Below are 21191 nucleotides of genomic sequence, written 5' to 3' on the forward strand. Positions count from 1 at the left end.
GTCATATGCCGTCTGATGGATTCAAACAGTTCCTACATTTGTATTTATTTTTATTAATTTGAATTAGGACAATGCATATTCATCGACATAGAGCAACAATGTAAATATGCCGGAGTTGGCACAATAGCTAATTTTCATCCGTTGTCCTAAGGCAGGTTAATACAGTAAATATTCAGCAGGTCATGATACAAAATAATAAATAAGTCACAAAATATTACACATTACAAGCATTCCATAAGCAAAGACCATGGACAAAAAAATTGTAAAATAAAATAAAACAAACAAAACAAAACATTTGATGTATATATATTTTTAAACAAATAATGATGCACAGAAAGGAATATGTAATAGTAAACAAGAAAAATATTTACTTTATTTGGTGCTATAAGATCAATATGATCACACACTTTGTGGTTTTCTTTTTTCGTACGTTCCATTTATTGAATTTTATTATTTCAGTTTTTTTGTCTTGGTTTCATTTACATCGCTGGTAGTGACAAAAACAATGGAATGTGGCTCGCCATTCCTTCGACTTCATTTAGTTTAAGCTGTCGCTGCTGAGCGAAACACAAACAGGAACCAAAAAAGCAGGAGCACATCACCCCGATTCTCACTTCTCTGCATTGGCTTCCTGTGTGTTTTACAATTGATTTTAACATTTTTCTGTATGTTTTTAAAGCTTTGAATGGACCAAAGTACATCACGGACCTCATCCAAATTTATGCTGCAGCTCACTCTAAACTTTGGAATGTTCTGCCCACTCATGTCAGAATGGCTCCCACTGTAAAATGTTTTAAGTCTCGTCTTAAAATCCACTTTTATTCTCTGGCTTTTAAATATTGTGGTCCTCTGTGTCGTTTATTGTTTTATTCTATTACATTGATATGTTTTTATTAATAATAATAATAATAACTGGGATTTATATAGCGCTTTTCTAAGTACCCAAAGTCGCTTTACATGTAGAACCCATCAATCATTCACACCTGGTGGTGGTAAGCTACTTTCATAGCCACAGCTGCCCTGGGGTAGACTGACGGAAGCGTGGCTGCAATTTGCGCAAACGGCCCCTCCGACCACCACCTATCATTCATCATACAATTCACCGGTGTGAGTGGCACCGGGGGCAAAGGGTGAAGTGTCCCGCCCAAGGACACAACGGCAGCGATTTTTGGATGGTAAGAGGCGGGGAGCGAACCTGCAACCCTCAGGTTTCTGGCACGGTTGCTCTACCCACTACGCCATGCCGCCCCATTTATTGTTTTATTCTATTTTATTGATTTCTTTTATTATTTTATTATATTTTTATTTTATTTTTTATTTTATTATTATTATTATTTTTATACTTGATTCCTTTTAAATAATAATATTAATAATAATAATTATATATTTTATTTGTAAAAAGCACTTTACATTGAGTAAACAACCTCAAAGTGCTACAGTGTATTAAAAAAAATAAAAATAAAAAGACAATAAAAATAAATAAAAATAAAAACTAGAACAGCCTAATAGCTAGAACTAGTATGCATATATCTAAAAAGAAAAAAAAAAGAAAAAAGAAAAAAAAAGGCTTTTTTATAAAAAGAAGGGTTTTTAAGCCTTTTTTAAAAGCATCCACAGTCTGTGGCGCCCTCAGAAAATACTTGTAATTTCATTACTTTTTATTGTTTCTTTTTTATGTGCAGCACTCTGCAGACAGTTTTGTTGTTAATAGTGCTATAGAAATAAAGGGGAGTGGATCGGTTTAGATTGGATTGGAAATAAGTGCTTGCTGATAAACACAGTTTGGTACTTCGCAGTCAAACGACACATCAGCTGTATCGGTCACATGTGTTTTCTTAAAGTGACACACACACATCCAGGCTTCGAAGGGCACACTTTCACTCCTTGTATTTCATAATGCATCGGTGCTTCAGTATCCTTCCACACATCACTACCTGTAGACCTATCTCATGTCTTATGTTGTCTGTCATTCCTAATTTAACCACAAATTATATTTAGACATGTGCTAATTCCACTATATTTACATTAACGTATAATGATACAGTATGTTAATTAATGGGCACTGTCCTAATTATTTTAATATTTTTACAGTATGTTAATTAATGGGCACTGTCCTAATTCTTTTAATATTTTTTTATTTTATATATATATTGACGGTGTGGAAATGCCATAAGGTACTGTAATTCTAATGCAGTGGTTCTTAACCTTGTTGGAGGTACCGAACTCCACCAGTTTCATTTGCGCATTCACCGAACCCTTCTTTAATGAAAAATAAAATGTTTTTTTTTTTTTTCAAATTCAAGACAAAGTTATATATTTTTGGTAAAACTTTAGTATGGAGAACATATTCTAAGTAATAAAGACTTAATTTAGAGTTATTTGTTAGGGTCAGGTTACAGGGTTAGGGTTATAATAAGGCCATGCCGAATAAGGCATTAATAAGTACTTGTTTTACTTGGTAAACACTTGAACGCAACATTTTTACTATTGATGTACTTAATAGACATTTGAACGCAACAATCTCGTTAATGTTTTACTCGGTAAACACTTGAACACAACATTCTTACTTTTAATGTACTTAGTAGACATTTGAATGCAACACTATTATTTTACTTGGTAAACACTTGAACACACCATTCTTACAATTGATGTACTTAATAGACATTTAAACGCAACACTCCACTCCCACTATTATTTTACATGGTAAACACTTGAACACAACATTTTTACTATTGATGTACTTAATAGACATTTGAACGCAACACTCCTGTTTATGTTTTACTTGGTAAACACTTGAACACAACATTCTTACTATTGATGTACTTAATAGACATTTGAACGCAACAATCTCGTTAATGTTTTACTTGGTAAACACTTGAACGCAACATTCTAACTATTGATCTACTTAGTAGACATTTGAACGTAACACTCTCGTTTATGTTTTACTTGGTAAACATTTGAACACAACATTTTTACTATTGATGTACTTAATAGACATTTGAACGCAACAATCTTGTTAATGTTTTACTCGGTAAACACTTGAACACAATATTCTTACTTTTAATGTACTTAGTAGACATTTGAATGCAACACTATTATTTTACTTGGTAAACACTTGAACACACCATCCTTACTATTGATGTACTTAATAGACATTTGAACGCAACACTCCCACTATTATTTTACATGGTAAACACTTGAACACAACATTCTTACTATTGATGTACTTAATAGAAATTTGCACACAACACTCCTGTTAATGTTTCACTTGGTAAACACTTGAACACAACATTCTTACTATTGATGTACTTAATAGACATTTGAACGCAACAATCTTGTTAATGTTTTACTTGGTAAACACTTGAACGCAACATTCTTACTATTGATGTACTTAGTAGACATTTGAACGCAACACTCTCGTTTATGTTTTACTTGGTAAACATTTGAACACAACATTCTTACTTTTAATGTACTTAGTAGACTTTTAAATGCAACACTATTATTTTACTTGGTAAACACTTGAACACACCATCCTTACTATTGATTTATTTAGTAGACATTTGAACGCAACACTCCCACTATTATTTTACTTGGTAAACACTTGAACACAACATTCTTACTATTGATGTACTTAGTAGACATTTGAACGCAACACTCTCATTTATGTTTTACTTGGTAAACACTTGAACGCAACGTTTTTACTATTGATGTACTCAATAGACATTTGAACTCAATAATCTCGTTAATGTTTTAATGTTCAAACAACAAAACCAACACATGCATAAACTCACAACAAATTACACACCTGCAAACCAGTCAGCTGTTGCCGTATCCGTAATACGCCGATAGGGAGAAGTTTGTATTTACACGATGAGTCGGGTGTGTTTTGAACTCGGCCGAACCCCTGAGGCCGACTCACCGAACCCCGAGGGTTCGATCGAACCCAGGTTAAGAACCACTGTTCTAATGTTTTATTGTTAATTGTGTAATTTTAAGATATTTAATTTAGCTAACATTCAGATTTCAGCCATGATCAGCGAGGAATACACTCTATTGTCCCCTGGCTACAGGTCTAGCAGGTTTGGATGCAAAATCCAGTGGGCGTCTGGGCACCAGGGCGATGGTCTACTACATGTCCACCACTATTATTGCCGCCATTTTGGGAGTCATCCTGGTGTTAGTCATCCACCCTGGCAATCCCAAACTGAAGGAGAACCTGGGAGAGGGCGAGAAAAACGACGACGTGTCCAGCTTGGATGCCTTCTTTGATTTGATCAGGAACCTGTTCCCCGAGAATCTGGTGCAGGCTTGCTTTCAACAGGTAAGACAACAGTACGGTGGAACACAAATTTCAGGCACAAGTGTGTATTATGAGCAAAATAAAGCACACAATACGTTAAACATATATTTAGGATAAATCTGGAACAATGTAAAAGCAAAAATACCAGGGAAACTACAGTATAGTATTCTCGTAGTATCTCATTTTTGCCTTTTTTTTTGTCCTAAATAGCACAAACAGAAATGATGCGTTGTAATGCATATTCACAACTGATACGAAGTCAAGCAAGATGTAGATTGGAATTGCTACAATTATTTTTTGTATTTTTCATATTGTGATTTATTTGACACCATCAGAACGGTCCCAAAATGTACAGATTTGCAGGTTGTCTGAATAACATAAAATGTCTGAGCAAAAAGTCCAATAGTCTCAAATGAATTTTTTTTTACCAAAAACAGCACTATAAAACTGGGGATCGGTACAAAAATTGGTACTTTTACAGTAACAGACCAAATTTTGTCGGTACTACCTGGTATACATAAATTCAAAAGGTGCCATACTTCGATAATTTTGTTGCATGTGACGACGTCACGTCCGATTGAAGCTTAAACACTTAGGACCTGATTTACTTAAGGTTTGCGTGTACTAAATCATGATTAAATAATGGATTGCGTCTGATAAGTGAGCAGAATAAGGCGTGCAATCCATGTTGCGTCTCTGTCTTCATTAATATGCAAAATATATGCTGATCATCAAAGCGCTCCCACAATACTGGGAGGGGAAAATGCAACTTTAATTATTTAGCACGCGTTATGTGATTTACCAACACTCATCACTGTTTTGCGAGCACTATTTTGCGTTTTATTTAGCACGTGTCAGAAGGACGTGCAAACTGACAGTTCCACACACGGCTGCAGGATCGGCCCTACGTTTGTGTGTCAACATTTTGTACGGTCAGAAATAAAAACATCAGACATATCGTCCATTCAGCAATTTTCTTTTATAATTGTGTAGCTGCTGGATGACTTATTGGGCTAATTAAAATTAATTCAATTGATGCGTCTTGGTGTCTAGTGGCATTTTTTGTTTTTAAAGCCATTTGTTTTGTTTTTTTTAGGAAATGTATTACTATAACATATCTCCTACATGAAAATAAATATTTAATTGTGCATTTTCTTGCGTTTTAGTCATTCCAGACAAACCAATGCGATCCACAGCCTTGTGCACAGAATTAAGTGTTAGTTTGCATATGTTTCTGTTGTCTTGATTGCGATTCATTAAAAGTGTTACAGATTATGCTGGTTCAACACATCGCACACAGGTAGGAGCATTAAAAACATGAATGTGCAGAAAGTAATCAAGTGTCTCTGTGGTAAAAGCCTGTATGCATGCAAAATCCTAATTTAAATAAGGCGGTCTGCACCACTTTTCAATTGCACACGCAGTCTTAGTAGATCTTATGCAACACACCCACTCATACTACACACTAATTGTATTTTTTTTCCACATGCTGTTTAGCACATGGTATTTGGATTTTAATGAATCAGCCTCTTGGTGTGCAAACAAGTACTTGGGCAGCACTCAGATCGGACTCTCAATTTTCCATGCCAACAAAGCAAGTATGATTGATAGAAAACACTTGAGCGTAAAGTAAGGCTCCACTTTTCAAAATGCACTCGCTCAATGCTAATTTACTTTAGATTTGCTATGTACATGCTATTTATAGCATTGGCAATTTCAACACCTCCAAGTTAGGTAATGAATACTACAACTAAGATGCACGTTACAATCAAACAACAGGTGTGTAATAAGTAAAATACTTAATTTTTTTTTAAATACTTATTGTTTTCTAAGACACAACAAAAGACTAGGCAAGGCAAGTTTGTTATTGAGCACAATGCGTACACAAATCAATTCAAAGTGCTTTACAAAAATTTACAAGAAGGCCAGAATAAAAAAAATAATGGCAAAGACTACTCCCTGACTAGGCAACATACACTACTGCTACGTCTTGGAATTGCCACTGCAATATGATAAAATATGATACTTGCAAATGAGACGTAGAAGTGTAAGAAATCAAGATATGACTAATTTACAGCACAGTTATCATTGTTAAATGTTTTATTAAAACAAATGTATTATGTATTATTAAACAAATCAACATTTATTAACACATAAACATACATAGAACAATCCTAAGTTGCTACCGTTTAGTACCGGTATCGATTCCCAGGTACCAGGAATTTTTACCATATTATTTTAAAAATATGATAATTTGAGAATACATATCAGTAGGCATTGTAGCATGAGAAGAACATAACTTCTACAGAATCCAGATCTGACATCCACAATCATTTGGGGCGCGGCTGGGTTCCAGGTTCGATTCTCACTTCTGCCATCCGAGTCACCGTCGTTGTGTCCTTGGGCAAGACCCTTTACCCACCTGCTCCCAGTGCCAACATGTAGTTAATGGGTTTCACTATGTAAAGCACTTTGAGTCGCTCGAGGATAAGTGCTTAATAAATATAATTCACTTCACTTCACTTCACTATTGACTTCTCCTCTTAGATCCAAACGGTGACAAAGAAGGTGGAAGTGGTTGTTGAGGAGAATGTCAACGCCACCTCCATGGAGGGCTTGTTGGCAAATATTACCAAGGAGCCTCAGTTCGTCGTCAAAAAGTCCCTGCAGTTCAAGAGTGGCATGAATGTTCTGGGTTTGTATTCAGTTTTAAAAAGGTGCTGACAGTAAGAGTTAGGATTTAGGACTTAAATTGTCAAGTCTGACAGTTTTGTGATTTATTTTTTCCCCCCTTGCAGGTTTGATTGGTTTCTTTATTGCTTTTGGCATCTGTATGGGCAAGATGGGCGAGAGGGCCAGATTGATGATTGAGTTTTTCAACATCCTCAATGAGATCGTGATGAAACTTGTCATCCTGATCATGTGGTGAGTATCACAAAATACTACTTGTGCTGTGTGTTGTTGGCTGCCGGGGGTTTGGTCGTATACATCAACACCAACTAATGGCAGGGATGCTTGGAACTCACATTTTTGCTTACAACCTAAAGCAAAACTTAACTTAACTTAACTTAACGGGCCACATGAGGCCCATTAAAATTTTCAATACAGCCCGCCGGACATTCTACATCATTCATTTAGACCTTTAACATCAAAACTGTCGCCGCCATTATGATGTGCAGTGATGTTTTTAAACTACCTTAAGTCTTGAACTATAGAAAGTATTCCAATGGTCGAAATCTGCGCTTTTGAGTGTTATACAAGTTATTATTGTAATCTACGTCACAGCAGCTCAGACGAGGAACAAACCAGAATGGGTGGGGCTTGTTTTCATTGCAGCCAGCCTGAAACAAGTGTGTCAGAAACAGATGCAAAAGGAGATTTTTAGGTGATTCTATCCTATTGTAGGTGTTTATTACACTTTGCATTCAAATGTTGCTCTTTTTTTTTTCATTTTTGTTGTGTTTTGCTTGGTTGTAAAAGATACACAATAATAAAGGAGCTGGTAAAAGAGGAGCGACGCTCATAAGTTGCTAATATTCAGTGATTTATTGTTCATAGGTAATATTGTAAATCTCACTTTCTTCATTTTAAAGGCCTACTGAAATGTGATTTTCTTATTTACCGGGGATAGCAGGTCCATTCTATGTGTCATACTTGATCATTTTGCGATATTGCCATATTTTTGCTGAAAGGATTTAGTAGAAAACATCGACGATAAAGTTGGCAACTTTTGGTCACTGATAAAAAAGCCTTGCCTGTACAGGAAGTCTGCACATTGTTTACAATCATGGCCACCAGCAGCGAGAGCGATTCCGACAGAGAAAGCGACGATTTCCCCATTAATTTGAGAGAGGATGAAATATTTGTGGATGAGGAAAGTGAGAGTGAAGGACTAGAGGGCAGTGGGAGCGATTCAGATAGGGAAGATGCAGTGAGAGGCGGGTGGGACCTGATATTCAGCTGGGAATGACTAAAACAGTAAATAAACACAATACTCTATTAGCCACAACACAACCAGGCTTATATTTAATATGCCACAAATGAATCCTGCATAACAAACACCTCCCCCCTCCCGTCCATATAAACCGCCAATACAACTCAAACACCTGCACAACACACTCAATCCCACAGCCCAAAGTACTGTTCACCTCTCCAAAGTTCATACAGCACATATATTTCCCCAAAGTCCCCAAAGTTGCATACGTGACATGCACATAGCGGCACGCACGTACGGGCAAGCGATCAAATGTTTGAAAGCCGCAGCTGCATGCGTACTCACGGTACCGTGTCTGCGTATCCAACTCAAAGTCCTCCTGGTAAGAGCCTCTGTTGTCCCAGTTCTCCACAGGCCAATGGTAAAGCTTGACTGTCATCTTCCGGGAATGTAAACAATGAAACACCGGCTGTTGTTGCTGCAGTCGGCAGCAATACACCGCTTCCCACCTACAGCTTTCTTCTTTGCTGTCTCCATTGTTCATTGAACAAATTACAAAAGATTCACCAACACAGATGTCCAGAATACTGTGGAATTTTGCGATGAAAACAGACGACTTAATAGCTGGCCACCATGCTGTCCCAAAATGTCCTCCACAATCCATGACGTCACGCGCTGACGTCATCATACCGAGACGTTTTCAGCAGGATATTTCGCGCAAAATTTAAAATTGCACTTTAGTAAGTTAACCCGGCCGTATTGGCATGTGTTGCAATGTTAAGATGTCATCATTGATATATAAACTATCAGACTGCGTGGTCGGTAGTAGTGGGTTTCAGTAGGCCTTTAATGTACATTTTGGGTGTTTCATTCACTAAAAAACTGTAATATTCTATTGCATTTTTTTTAGGTGGTCTGTCATAACGTTTTCAGAACTCGGACATTGTGACTTTTGGTATTAGTGTTCCTGAAAAAAATGGACCCAAACACACATACTGTACAGCAGATTTTTACAGCTAAATGTGTACATATAATTTATACACACTTATACATTGGCCCCCCCAGACACATTTTTTTTCTCTCAACGTGGCCCTCGAGTCAAAATATTTGCCCAGCTCTGACCTAAAGCCTAACAATTAGCTGAGAGACAGCTCTTATTTCAAACACTCTTAAGTTGGGACACTTTTAAGTTGAGGTACCACTACACATAAAATGCAAAAATAGAATAAATACATATAATAAATACAAATAACAATGAAATAAAAATGGTGCTAACATGTACATTAAGATGATCATTCAATCAGCACCTAAGCCCTGTTGTTTTCCCCAGGTATTCCCCCTTTGGTATTGCCTGCCTGATCTGTGGTAAGATCATCTCCATCAAAGACTTGGAGGTGGTGGGCAGACAACTGGGCATGTACATGGTCACTGTGATCGTTGGCCTCATCATCCATGGAGTTATCTTCCTGCCCAGCATCTATTTTGCCATTGTCAGGAAGAATCCTTTCAAATTCTTCTTGGGTATCTTCCAGGCCTGGATCACTGCCCTTGGAACTGCCTCCAGGTCAGCATTATCGAGCATAAATAGCTGGATCCATTGAAATCTCTTAATATTCAACAAATACTGTTTTTTCCTCCCAAGTGCCGGCACACTGCCTGTCACTTTCCGCTGTCTGGAGGAGAATTTGGGAATTGACAAGAGAGTCACTCGTTTCGTTCTTCCGGTCGGTGCCACCATCAACATGGACGGAACTGCTCTGTACGAGGCCGTGGCTGCCATCTTTATCGCCCAGATGAATGGTATCCACCTGGACCCTGGTCAGATTGTCACTGTCAGGTCAGAAAGTACACATTGTGGTATATAAAGTGTGTTTATAGCTCGGGGTGGTATAGCTCGGTTAGTAGAGTGGCCGTGCCAGCCACTTGAGGGTTCCTGGTTCGATCCCTGTTTCCGCCATCCTAGTCACTGCCGTTGTGTCCCGGTGCCACCCACACTGGTTTAAATGTAACTTATATATTGTGTTTCACTATGTAAAGTGCCTTGAGTCACTAGAGAAAAAGCGCTATATAAATATAATTCACTTCACTTTCATTGGGTATGGTTACTGATTTTGGTACTTTTATATGTACCAACCGAAGTTCGTTGGTACTACCAGGTACAGATTTACGTAAAATCAAACGGTGCCATATTTCGTACATTCGTTGCACGTAACTTCAGATCCGGTTTCAAACTCAGCACCGGCTCAAGCACTTGGCTGGGAAACAAGCAGTCAAGCACTCAGCGTGGGCTCAGGCAGACTGCCTCCATGTCGTGTTACAATATCCCACACCAACAAAAAGCAAGGAGACGGCTCAAAAGTACAGTAAGGCTCCACTTTTAAAAGTATGTTCGCTCAATACTAATTTACGTTGAATTTGCCATACACATGCTACTAATTACCATTACCGATTTTAATTTCAACAGCTCCAAATTTGGTTATCAAAACCACACCGAGATGCATGTTACAATCAAGCAGCTGGTGTGAAATAAATATAATACTTACAGTATACACACTTTGTAGGGCGCAGCATAAGAAAATACTAGCACATTCAACTTGATAGCTAAGACTATTCCCCGGCTAAGGCAACACATCATAGTCTCCACACTACTGCCATCTAAGTTCTGGGAATTGCAACTGCATGCAAAGTCTACTATGTAATACAGGACAGTACATGACAACTGGACAGCACAGCTCACTGTTAAATCTTCAATTAAAAAAAGTGTTTTTGTTTTTTTACGACACATTTGAACACCACAAAAGTATTGAAAATTGGTACCTCATTAGAGTGAGGAAAAGATGGAATTATTGGTCCCAACTTCAAACCAACCTTTTATAATCCCAAATATTGCAATAAATGCTCATGTAGATGAAGCCAATGTAGTAACACTGTTCATCACTTATTGTGAGTTATGGCTTTGCTGACATTCGAAAGTTTTGTATCCATTATTCTCCGTGCAAAAATTCCTTCAATAAAATTCCTTTCTTTGCTTTTGACCTGCATCTGGTCCGAGACCTTCTTGGTAGTAGTGTCATGTTTGTAACCCAATATAAGAACAAATGTTGTTGCTGTCTGCTATTTAACATCATCATAGCCATTAAAGACGTAATATTTGTAATATGTGCCAATATTACAGCGGACATCAGGTACAACAGATCTAAACTTTCGATTTGAGAAGAGTCGCAGATGACTGGTGTGACGTCACAGGTTAACCGGAAAACCAATACATTTATCTGCACTAAAAGGAAATAAGCGCCCCCTAGTGTACGAGAGGCACACGACGTATGACCAATAGTCACATTAGAGCAGGGGTGTCAAACTTATTTTAACTGCATGGAGGAAAATCTGTGCGCACGCGGGCCGGACTATTAGAAATAGAATAGAATAGAATAGAAAGTACTTTATTGATCCCTATTAAAATCCTGGCATTAAATCTAAAAAATAAAGACAACTTCAGACTGTTTTCTTTGTCTTACTTTGGTCAAAAATAGAACAAACACATTCTGAAAATATTACAATAAAAATATAGAAAAAAAATACCGGCAGTGGTTAAGCTTAAATCCATGAAAGAAAGAAGAAAATGAATGAATTTTTATAACTGAATGCATTTACATATGCATAGAAATGTGCTTTCTTTTGTATTATATTTTTTTATGAATTAAGTAAGGTTTATGACAACCTTTTTCCAAAACACAATATAGAATGTGAGATACAACAGGATAATTTATCATTTATTTTCAAAACGGTTACAAAAAAGTAGGACCCCAAAAATCTACTGTGGGACCCCATTTTTATGTCTTGATGGGACTCCATTTGAAAATTCCAACACCGGTGGAGTATTGGTGCGTGCAAAACAGCAGCAGGCGGCTGTGGCCTGCAGGCCAGTTCTAATACTAATCAAATATCATCCCGGTGGCCATAGATAATTCATTCACGGGCCGGATCTGGCCTGTGGGCCTTAACTTTCACACCCCTGCATTAGAGAGTGTGCATGGACACTGGGACTTTACATCTAGGTGTAAAAATACAAAACACCGAACTATTTGAGAAATCAGACTAATTTAGTTCATGGAAACGTAGTTATTAATTCAGTCAAAAATACAACTGAAAAACTCTTAACCTGAAGTCTTGCATATGCTAAGAGAGAATGCCTAAAGTGCCCAAATTGCATCTCCCTGTGGCAATAATGTCACTTATAGTGTGCTGCGACAGCACTGCATCATGGAGGGCCAGCTGCAGGGTGTGTGCCGTACACCCCAAGCATCTGTCATATACCTTTCACCATGTTCCGGAAATCGTCTCTCAGGATCAGGTGCACCTTGTCATTTGGAATATGCCACCTTTGGAACATTTTTGTAAGCGCTTTAGCTACGGCAGTGTGGGAAACAGAAAACTCCTGCACATGCAGAACAGCTTTGTGAAGTTGGATATCTGAATCAAACCAATGAGCTGTAAGACTCAACATGGACATAGGACTGACATCTGAGCTCCATAAGAAACTTACAGAGGATGAGACACCTTCTTTAAGGAGATCGTTAATGTGAGAGTACACTGCCTGGTGGAGAACTGGCCCAACTACGTCTGTGAAATAGACGTAGGTGAGAGAGCAGTCGGCGAAACACAGTGTTTTCCACCACTGATGGTACACAATGTAAACAAACGCCATTGTGGATCTACACCTAACATCCACTGTAGTGATACTAAGTACATGAACGTATTTAGTCGATACTTCTATGATTACATCAATATTTTACATGAGGATTTTGAGTATGACCAATGTATTAAGTTAAAAAAGTTTTAAAGTACCAATGATTGTCACACATGATCCTGTAACGACTTGGTATCAGATTGATGCCCAAATTTGTGGAATCATCCAAAACTAATGTAAAGTATCAAACAACAGAAGAATAAGTGATTATTACATTTTAACAGAAGTGTAAATAGAACATGCTAAAAGAGAAAGTAAGCAGATATTAACAGTAAATGAACAAGTAGATTAATAATTCATTTTGTACCACTTGTCCTTAATAATTTTGACAAAATAATAGAATGGAAAATGACATAATATGTTACTGCATATGTCAGCAGACTAATTAGGAGCCTTTGTTTGTTTACTTACTACTAAAAGACAAGTTGTCTTGTATGTTCACTATTTTATTTAAGGACAAACTTGCAATAAGAAACATGTTTAATGTACCCTAAGATTTGTTGTTAAAATAAAGCCAATGATGCAATTTTTTGTGTTCCCCTTTATTTAGAAAAGTATCGAAAAGTACCGAAAAGTATCGAAATAATTTTAGTCCCGGTACCAAAATATTGGTATGGGGACAACACATGTTTGTTTTGATTTGCCACCGCCACACGTATGTGCAGTGTGAGGAAAAGGGCGAGGGCGATACCGCACTGCTCACAGGCTGCAGGCTGTGAAATATCAGCCACAGTCCAGGGATCGTTTATTGTGATCGGTGGTGAAAGGCATTAATCGGCAATGGCGATTACGTCCGTTTTTCACAGGCATCAGCCAATACTGATCGCTGGCCGATCGATCAACACATCCCTAGTTGGTATAATTGTAAACAAACAGTGTTTCCTACAAATATTACAGATCTTCATACTAAACTAAGGCTGCCTTTTAAGAGACTTTAGTGTGTGTTCAAATTGCCCCACTGATAGTCACACACACACACAAGGTGTGGTGACATTACCTTATGCATTGTTTCTACCCCCTGAGAGGTGAGGATAGCAGTGAGCAGCAGCGGTGGCTGCGCTCGGGAATCTTTTTGGTGATTTAACCCCCAATTCCAACCCTTGATGCTGAGTGCCAAGCAAGGAGGTAATGGGTCCCATTTTTATATTATGACTCGGCCGGGGTTTGAACACACGACCTACCGATCTCAGGGCTGCCACTGAGCAGATCTGTAACTTAAATAGCTTATAAAGCTTAAAATGTTTTCTAGTCAAACCAGTTAGCTCTGGCTGTAATAACTCTCAGGTATGGTTTGGGAAGGGAAGGAAAAGGTGGGAAAACAATTAAGATCCACAAATATTGAGTTATTTAAAATCAGGTATAGAGGGATCAAAATCCAAATAAAAAGACTGCATTTGTTATTACAGGAAATTATTTTACACAACAGTTATGTTAGTCTACAATCAAACAAGGTTTGAACAGAATCGGGTACGGAGCGAGCTGATTAGCTGTGACATGCATCAGGCAAACCAAGCAAATCCAACTACAGTATATGAACTATTGACAGATATACACAGAAACAAGCTGGAAGATGAAATTAAACCCCAAACTATAAAATTATACGTGACACAAACGGATCGGAGCAACCTCATTTCCACTATAACTGTTATTGGATCAACAGCTCGAGTCAAGGCTGGATCACCTTTCATGATCACATTCTTGAATGGGCGATCTCGTCTCTCGTAGGCGAGAGACACTTATGTATATGGTCAAGCACCCACTCTGGTGCCTTGCAGCTTTTACACTTCACACAAGGACAGTGCTGAGGATTCACGTGTGGTTCAGATCAGCAGATCTAGAGATGCCAATAACCTTTGATCATGAGTTGTACTCATTTTACTTTCTCCATCTAGTCTCACTGCTACACTCGCCAGTGTTGGAGCTGCCAGTATTCCCAGTGCCGGACTGGTGACCATGCTCTTGATCCTGACTGCTGTGGGGCTGCCAACCCAGGACATCAGTCTGCTGGTTGCTGTTGACTGGCTGCTGTGAGTTTCAGTTTCAGTTCTGTGAGTGGTGTTTTAGAGAGAGACGGTCAAGTCATGAACGAACAGAGAAAGACTCAGGAATGGTTTGTTTAACCCTTGTGTAATGTTCAGATTATGTTAAAATACTGAACAGATGTTTACCTTACCCCAATAAACATCTGTTCAGTATTTTAACATTGTTTACCTTACCCCAGTAAACATCTGTTCAGTATTTTAACATAAAAGTGTTTGATTGTGAGGCCTTAAAATCCACAAAATGCAACGGGTTCATCAGACCCACAAACGCTGGCTGAGTAACAATATGAACGTTGCACGGAAAATTTCTCTGCCAATTTCTGCATCCCACAGGGATTCTTCTTTTGTGTTTCTGCACCTGTGGTTCCCACACAAGGTTGCAACATTGTTTGTCAACACTGTCTGCTCTCATTTTCTCGCACATTTGACCCTCTGATGTTCTGTGTACCTACACTCTGTCCTCCTCCTGTCTAGGCCTGCTGTGTGTGTGTGTGTGTGTGTGTGTGTGTGTGTGTGTGTGTGTGTGTGTGTGTGTGTGTGTGTGTGTGTGTGTGTGTGTGTGTGTGTGTGTGTGCGACACAGGACATCAATTTCCACACTTCTATTAACCCCGGGTCCATCTTATATGTAATAGAAATGTGTAGGGGGGTGTATGGTGTGTGGTTATTAAATATGTATTCTGATATATGTTCTTCACAGAAAATGAGCCAAAGTCAGTGATTCTCAGTTTGAAAAATTAATTAATTGTATAATTTTTCTTTTAATAAAAAATAAAAACGGGTACCACAGACCCGAACACCACACAAGGGTTAAAACACAACTTGAAAAGCAAATCTACTGTAAAAAAAAAAAAAAAAAAAAAGGTAGTTAATCCACACCAAGGGTCTAATCTACTAAAGGTTTGCGTATATTAAAGAAAAGCTTGATATACTTAGCTTGTGCAGAGAGCATTGCGTCTCTTAAATTAGTACACTAGAGAGCAGAACCCATTTAAAGTGCCTGTCTTCATGTATTCGTAAAAAAAAAACATGCTGATTATCAGAACATCCACACTACTGGGAGGAGGAGATGCAAATATAGTCGTTTGGCACTGGCAATGTGATTGATCAAGACTAAATCTGTTCTGCGGCCGCTAATTTGCCTCTATATTTAGCACGGTTATGCACAAATGGTGGTAAGACAAGAGGCGATTGTGCTGCAAAGACAGACGACAGACAGAGAATCCTACATCTGTGTGCATGTCCACATGCTTAAACTGTCTGTTCAACAATATCAGTTTATAATTTTATAGCTGTAGCTAGATGATTGAAATCTGATTAAAACACATTAAGTTGATGCGTTTTAGTATGTGCCAACGTTTGTTTTTTTACATATGTAAAATATTATTATATAATATATCAGCTACATGAAATAACTAGTTTGCATGCATTTTCTTGTGTTTGGATCATTTCAGACGCACCATCACAACACCGGTGCCTTCCAGAGCACTAAAATACATGTTGTTGTCTGTATTGCACTTCTATATCACTCAGAAAATGGGGTTTATATCATGTTTGTGTGCGGCATATTCAACAACATAATGAAACAGCACAGTTTGGATCGTTGGAGTTTATGGTGTCTTGAATGTGAAGTGTCTCCATGGTGACAGACGGTGTACACGCAAAATCCTCATTTAGATGACGGAGTACACCACTTTTGCACTTGTTATCAATTGGAAACACAGTCTTAGTAGATCACCCACAACACGCCCACTAATAGTACATGCAAGCAGTTGCTATTTGGATCTTAGTGGATCAAGCCCCAGGTGGGATTCATCTTTTTTTCCCCCCACAATTGTATGGAGTCAATATTACAGCATTAACTTCTGTGTGACTAGTCAGTGGCATCAATCATCGAGGTTCGACGAGTGACCAGAGCGAATTGAGTACCCGATTCTTTTAGCTGTTTGACTCAATAGAATAGAGTTTTCCTATCAGTACCTGGGGCTAGTGTTTTTTCTGTTTTTATTTTTATTTTTTCCGTTTTATGCATTTCGCTGTTTCTCCTCTAAGATGAGGGTGAGTCCAAAACACACTAAACTGAAAGATTGTGTGAGCGCGTTTGATTTACTGTGAAAATTTTCATTGGTCCACCGTGACCCGTTCGGCAATTTCATTGGTCTGATGTGATGGGGGAAAATGTATTTGCAGCATGTAAAGCTTGTGAACCCGAAAAAATCCAAAATTAGCCACTGCATTGTAATAAGTGCAGGCGTCTGTAAATTACGCTATTATATATGAACAATATTGTTACTTACATTAATACATAATAGAGTGCTTTGTGTCAGTATTTTAATTTATTTTTTTCAATGTATTTGCCAACTACGATGTATTAAAAAACACAGAAATAACACATTTGCAGACAATTACTAATTGATATACGTTTTATTTAACGAGCAAAGGCACAGACTTATAGAGTTGCTTGACTATGCTTTGATTCTTGTTATACTCATTAATTCCCCCCCCATTGAGTCCTAACTCTGTATTAAATATATATTACACTCTGGAAAGGACATTTCTGTTGCTTCCACATTTAATGAAATAACCGCTTCTTTATATATTCCGAATTTCTTTCTTTCCAGGGATCGGTTCAGGACCTCTGTGAATGTGGTTGGAGACTCGTACGGTGCAGGCATCGTGTACCACATGTCCAAGGCGGAGCTTGACGAGCTGGACGCGCAGGCGGCTAAATCGGACGACATCGAAATGATGACGAAGACCCAGTCTTATTACGACGACATGAAGAACCACCACGAAAACAATTCCAACCAGTGCGTCTTAACGCCTACCGCAAATGCTAACCCTTCTGTTGTAGTAGATGAATGCAAGGTACAATTAATGCTTACAGATCTAGAGACTAGTATTTAATCACCTTTGCAGTCGCACGCTCACCCTGCTTGACTCTTTCACACTAACTTGATGGGAATGAGGCATGAGCTCAATGCATGTTTGTCATTCTTCTGGAAAAGCAGCTTTTGTGTTTATATGAAAGGCACACATGTACGGAACTTAGGGACACATTTGAGCTTTTTTTCAGCTTCATCTGATGTCTAGAACGCAGGCTTGCAAGATAATCCTCATTACACCGTACAGTAGTGCAAATGGGAATCATTCCAATCGATCAAAATTCTACTGTACCTGTCCATTTATGTCCTAATAATTCCTCTAATTTGTCTCAGTTCCTGCAGACATTTTTTTCCCTGGGTTCACTCATGTGCTCTGCTCGTCGCCTAATTATAGCTTATTTTAATTATTAACAGATTTCCAACGGGTCACCTTTTGCTGTCATTTGAAATCCAAAGATGGAGAGCGCTGCAGATAATTAGCAGCTCATCTTTTTCCCAGGACACATAAAGCACATTTCCACACGGGGGATTGGTCTTTTTGACAGAAGCTATTTGTGAAGATTGTGCCGCGTATAAACAAACACACGTACATTGTATGCATTTACAGTTCCATGACAATATGCATGCATGTTCCGTGATACATGCGTACACACCATCCATTTTTTAAAGGAAGGAATGTGTTGCTTAGTAACGCTGGCACATGCAATCTGTTCGGTGGTAAGTTACAGCCACCTTTTTAAGGCTCCATTTATCAGCAGGCACATGCATATTAATGCGGCACAAAAGCTTGCTATTTCCTGTTTACTATTGCTTTGGAATGCCTGCACAATAGCTTCAACATAACAATGCATTCATTCAGTAGTTTGTATCATTTTGTTGTGTCATGTTTTGCATGCCAACATGTTGTTTGGTCTTTTTTTTTTGTTGTTGTTAATAGATTTTCAGTTTTTGGTCATTGTAAATGTTTGGTCTGTTCCCAGGTCAATGACTACTCAAACGACTACTCTAACATGTTCATCAGTGGTCCTCCTGGGGCTGCAGTATTTCACCATAGTGTTGCTCCTATTACTTTTCCACAGTACAGTACATTACTGTGTTACATTTTTGCTATCTATTAGGGATGGCAATCTAACAACAACTCATGATTCTTGGGGAGACGATTCGATTCAGAATTGATTCTCGATTCAAACCATTCTGGCAATATATTATTTGGTATAAAAATGATAATAAAAACTTTTCAAAAAAGGTTACAGGTTAAAATAATGCTCCTCTTGGCTGCAGATGGCCCAAAAAAAAAATAATAATAATTAAAATGTATTTTTAAATGTTTTTTTTGGTTGATTCTATAAAATTGTCAATCGATTCAGAATTGTTATAAATAAGAATTCAGATTCAAATATAAATAGATTTAGATTATTTATCATTATTATTAATACATTACAATATACAAATGATATCAAAACCACTGCCCTTATCACATGAATGTAGCGTTTTTTGTTATTAATCCATTTCGAAAGGTTCAACCATAACCGGATTGTACTTAACTAAAAGCATTTTATTTTTCTTATGAAAAAAGTTAGTGTGGATAAATTATTTAACAATGAATTAACCTGTTCAAGAAAAAATATTACCATTAACATTTTGCAGAGAATAATTTTGTGCTGTCAAATGAATATTTTTTTTTAAATCAGATTAATCACACTTTTGTATTTTGATTAATCATGATTAATCGCAGTAAATTACTTTTATCCACAATTATAAATTAACTTTAAAAACGACCCCAATTATTTTGACACAAATGCTAATGAATGTTTTCACCATGTCCTTGGTAGAAGAGTTGCATTGTTATGCAGTTGTACATTTTGGACAGGATTATTTTTGAATACCTACCTGAATGCAAATTTCCTCAAATTTGTAAACATTTTTATTTAAAGTCGTGTCTGGGTTTATTTCAAAGGGGAAATGTGCTGCCAATCTAATCACTACACCAGTACACCAACCTGCGCCGCATTTCAAGTAACTAGGTGAAGGAGCAGAATGTGCACCTAAAATAAACTGTGATTATTCTGCATTTACACTTGATTAACGTGATCATTTTTCATGCATGTGTTAACACGTTAAGCCCGAGATTAATTATAGTTTTAAATACAGAAAACAATACGGAATATAAGAAAAATACAAAAATAATGACAAAAAAAGGTAGATAAACATTTTTGCATTACTTTTACCTTCAACTATTACTTGTTTTGGCAAAGACGGTGATGAGCGGTGAAGGATAAGGGCGGGTGGGGGATTAAGACAAGCGGACGCCACTTTTATACTTTGCTCCGAGTTCTTTCTCAAATCCAATACTGCTTTCCACCTTCTTAATTAGAGAACTAGCTCGCACCCACAACTTTTTGTGGCCCTATGGTGGATTGTTTTGCAGTTGTATGCTATAATTTAACATCGAAAATGCAATTATCTGAAAAGTAGTGCATGCCAAAGACGAGGTTCGACAATACATTATATAATTAATGCAGTTACCTGAATTTGGCTGGTATATTTTGTTGCAATGTCATAATTGCAGTTGAACCTTAGAGGGTATATAAATAACTAGTTTTATTGTACAATTTACAATTCTTAAACCTTCATTTAATGTACAGAACAGGCAATTTTAGGTAACATCGGAACGTTTTTCAAAATGATTTGGGTTTACTATATCCTTTTTTTAATTATTTATTTTGATTTGTTTTTAACATGTCCAAAACAAGCTACTAAACTAAGATGGATGTTCGACTTAGCAACTATTATTATTTTAAAAATAAAATATAAATACTACACTACGCCATACATTTAATCCCAAAAGTTTAATGTTCAAACATCTTATTTTATTCAATTAATTGCAACATGAAAGTATAAAAATACCTTGACCACTGCAAAAACAACAACTTAACGGGGTTAACAAGTGGCGACATGTCAAACTTATATTGCGTCTATTTTCACTGTTAGAATAAACTAAACGCCCCCAAAAAAGGAAAAACCCACAAAGCCACGAGTTAATATTTTGACAGTTACTGAATTGAAGAACTTTCAAGTATTGTTTATTATGACTTTAAGGCCATGTATTTGAAAAAAAAAAAACATTTAAAATTTTAAAACTATGCCTTTTGATATAATTTTATGGAAAAAAATCAATCAATCAGAAAGTCCACTATAATTAATTATAATTGATTCAATTAAATCAAATTAACTGCCAATGAGCATTGGAAACTGGGTGCAGAGTTCCCGGGATGAAGGAAGGA

At 37.4% G+C, this 21191-nt stretch overlaps 1 protein-coding gene across 3 annotated transcripts in view; it reads left to right on the plus strand.

Moving 5' to 3' along the window:
• Positions 1 to 21191, plus strand: part of LOC133612510 (excitatory amino acid transporter 2-like) — an 88588-nt gene that overhangs the window by 60707 nt on the left and 6690 nt on the right. For 2 of the 3 annotated variants that reach the window (XM_061969968.2, XM_061969967.2), the window contains exons 4-10: positions 4071 to 4321; positions 6848 to 6995; positions 7099 to 7225; positions 9565 to 9798; positions 9877 to 10071; positions 14874 to 15008; positions 17644 to 17890. In XM_061969968.2, coding sequence (XP_061825952.1) covers positions 4071 to 4321; positions 6848 to 6995; positions 7099 to 7225; positions 9565 to 9798; positions 9877 to 10071; positions 14874 to 15008; positions 17644 to 17890 — 1337 coding nt within the window. The remainder of the gene's footprint in view (positions 1 to 4070; positions 4322 to 6847; positions 6996 to 7098; positions 7226 to 9564; positions 9799 to 9876; positions 10072 to 14873; positions 15009 to 17643; positions 17891 to 21191) is intronic. The other variant, XM_061969969.2, reaches the window with a different exon arrangement.

This window comes from Nerophis lumbriciformis, linkage group LG10 (assembly GCF_033978685.3).
Source record: "Nerophis lumbriciformis linkage group LG10, RoL_Nlum_v2.1, whole genome shotgun sequence".
NCBI classification, from domain to species: Eukaryota; Metazoa; Chordata; class Actinopteri; order Syngnathiformes; family Syngnathidae; genus Nerophis; species Nerophis lumbriciformis.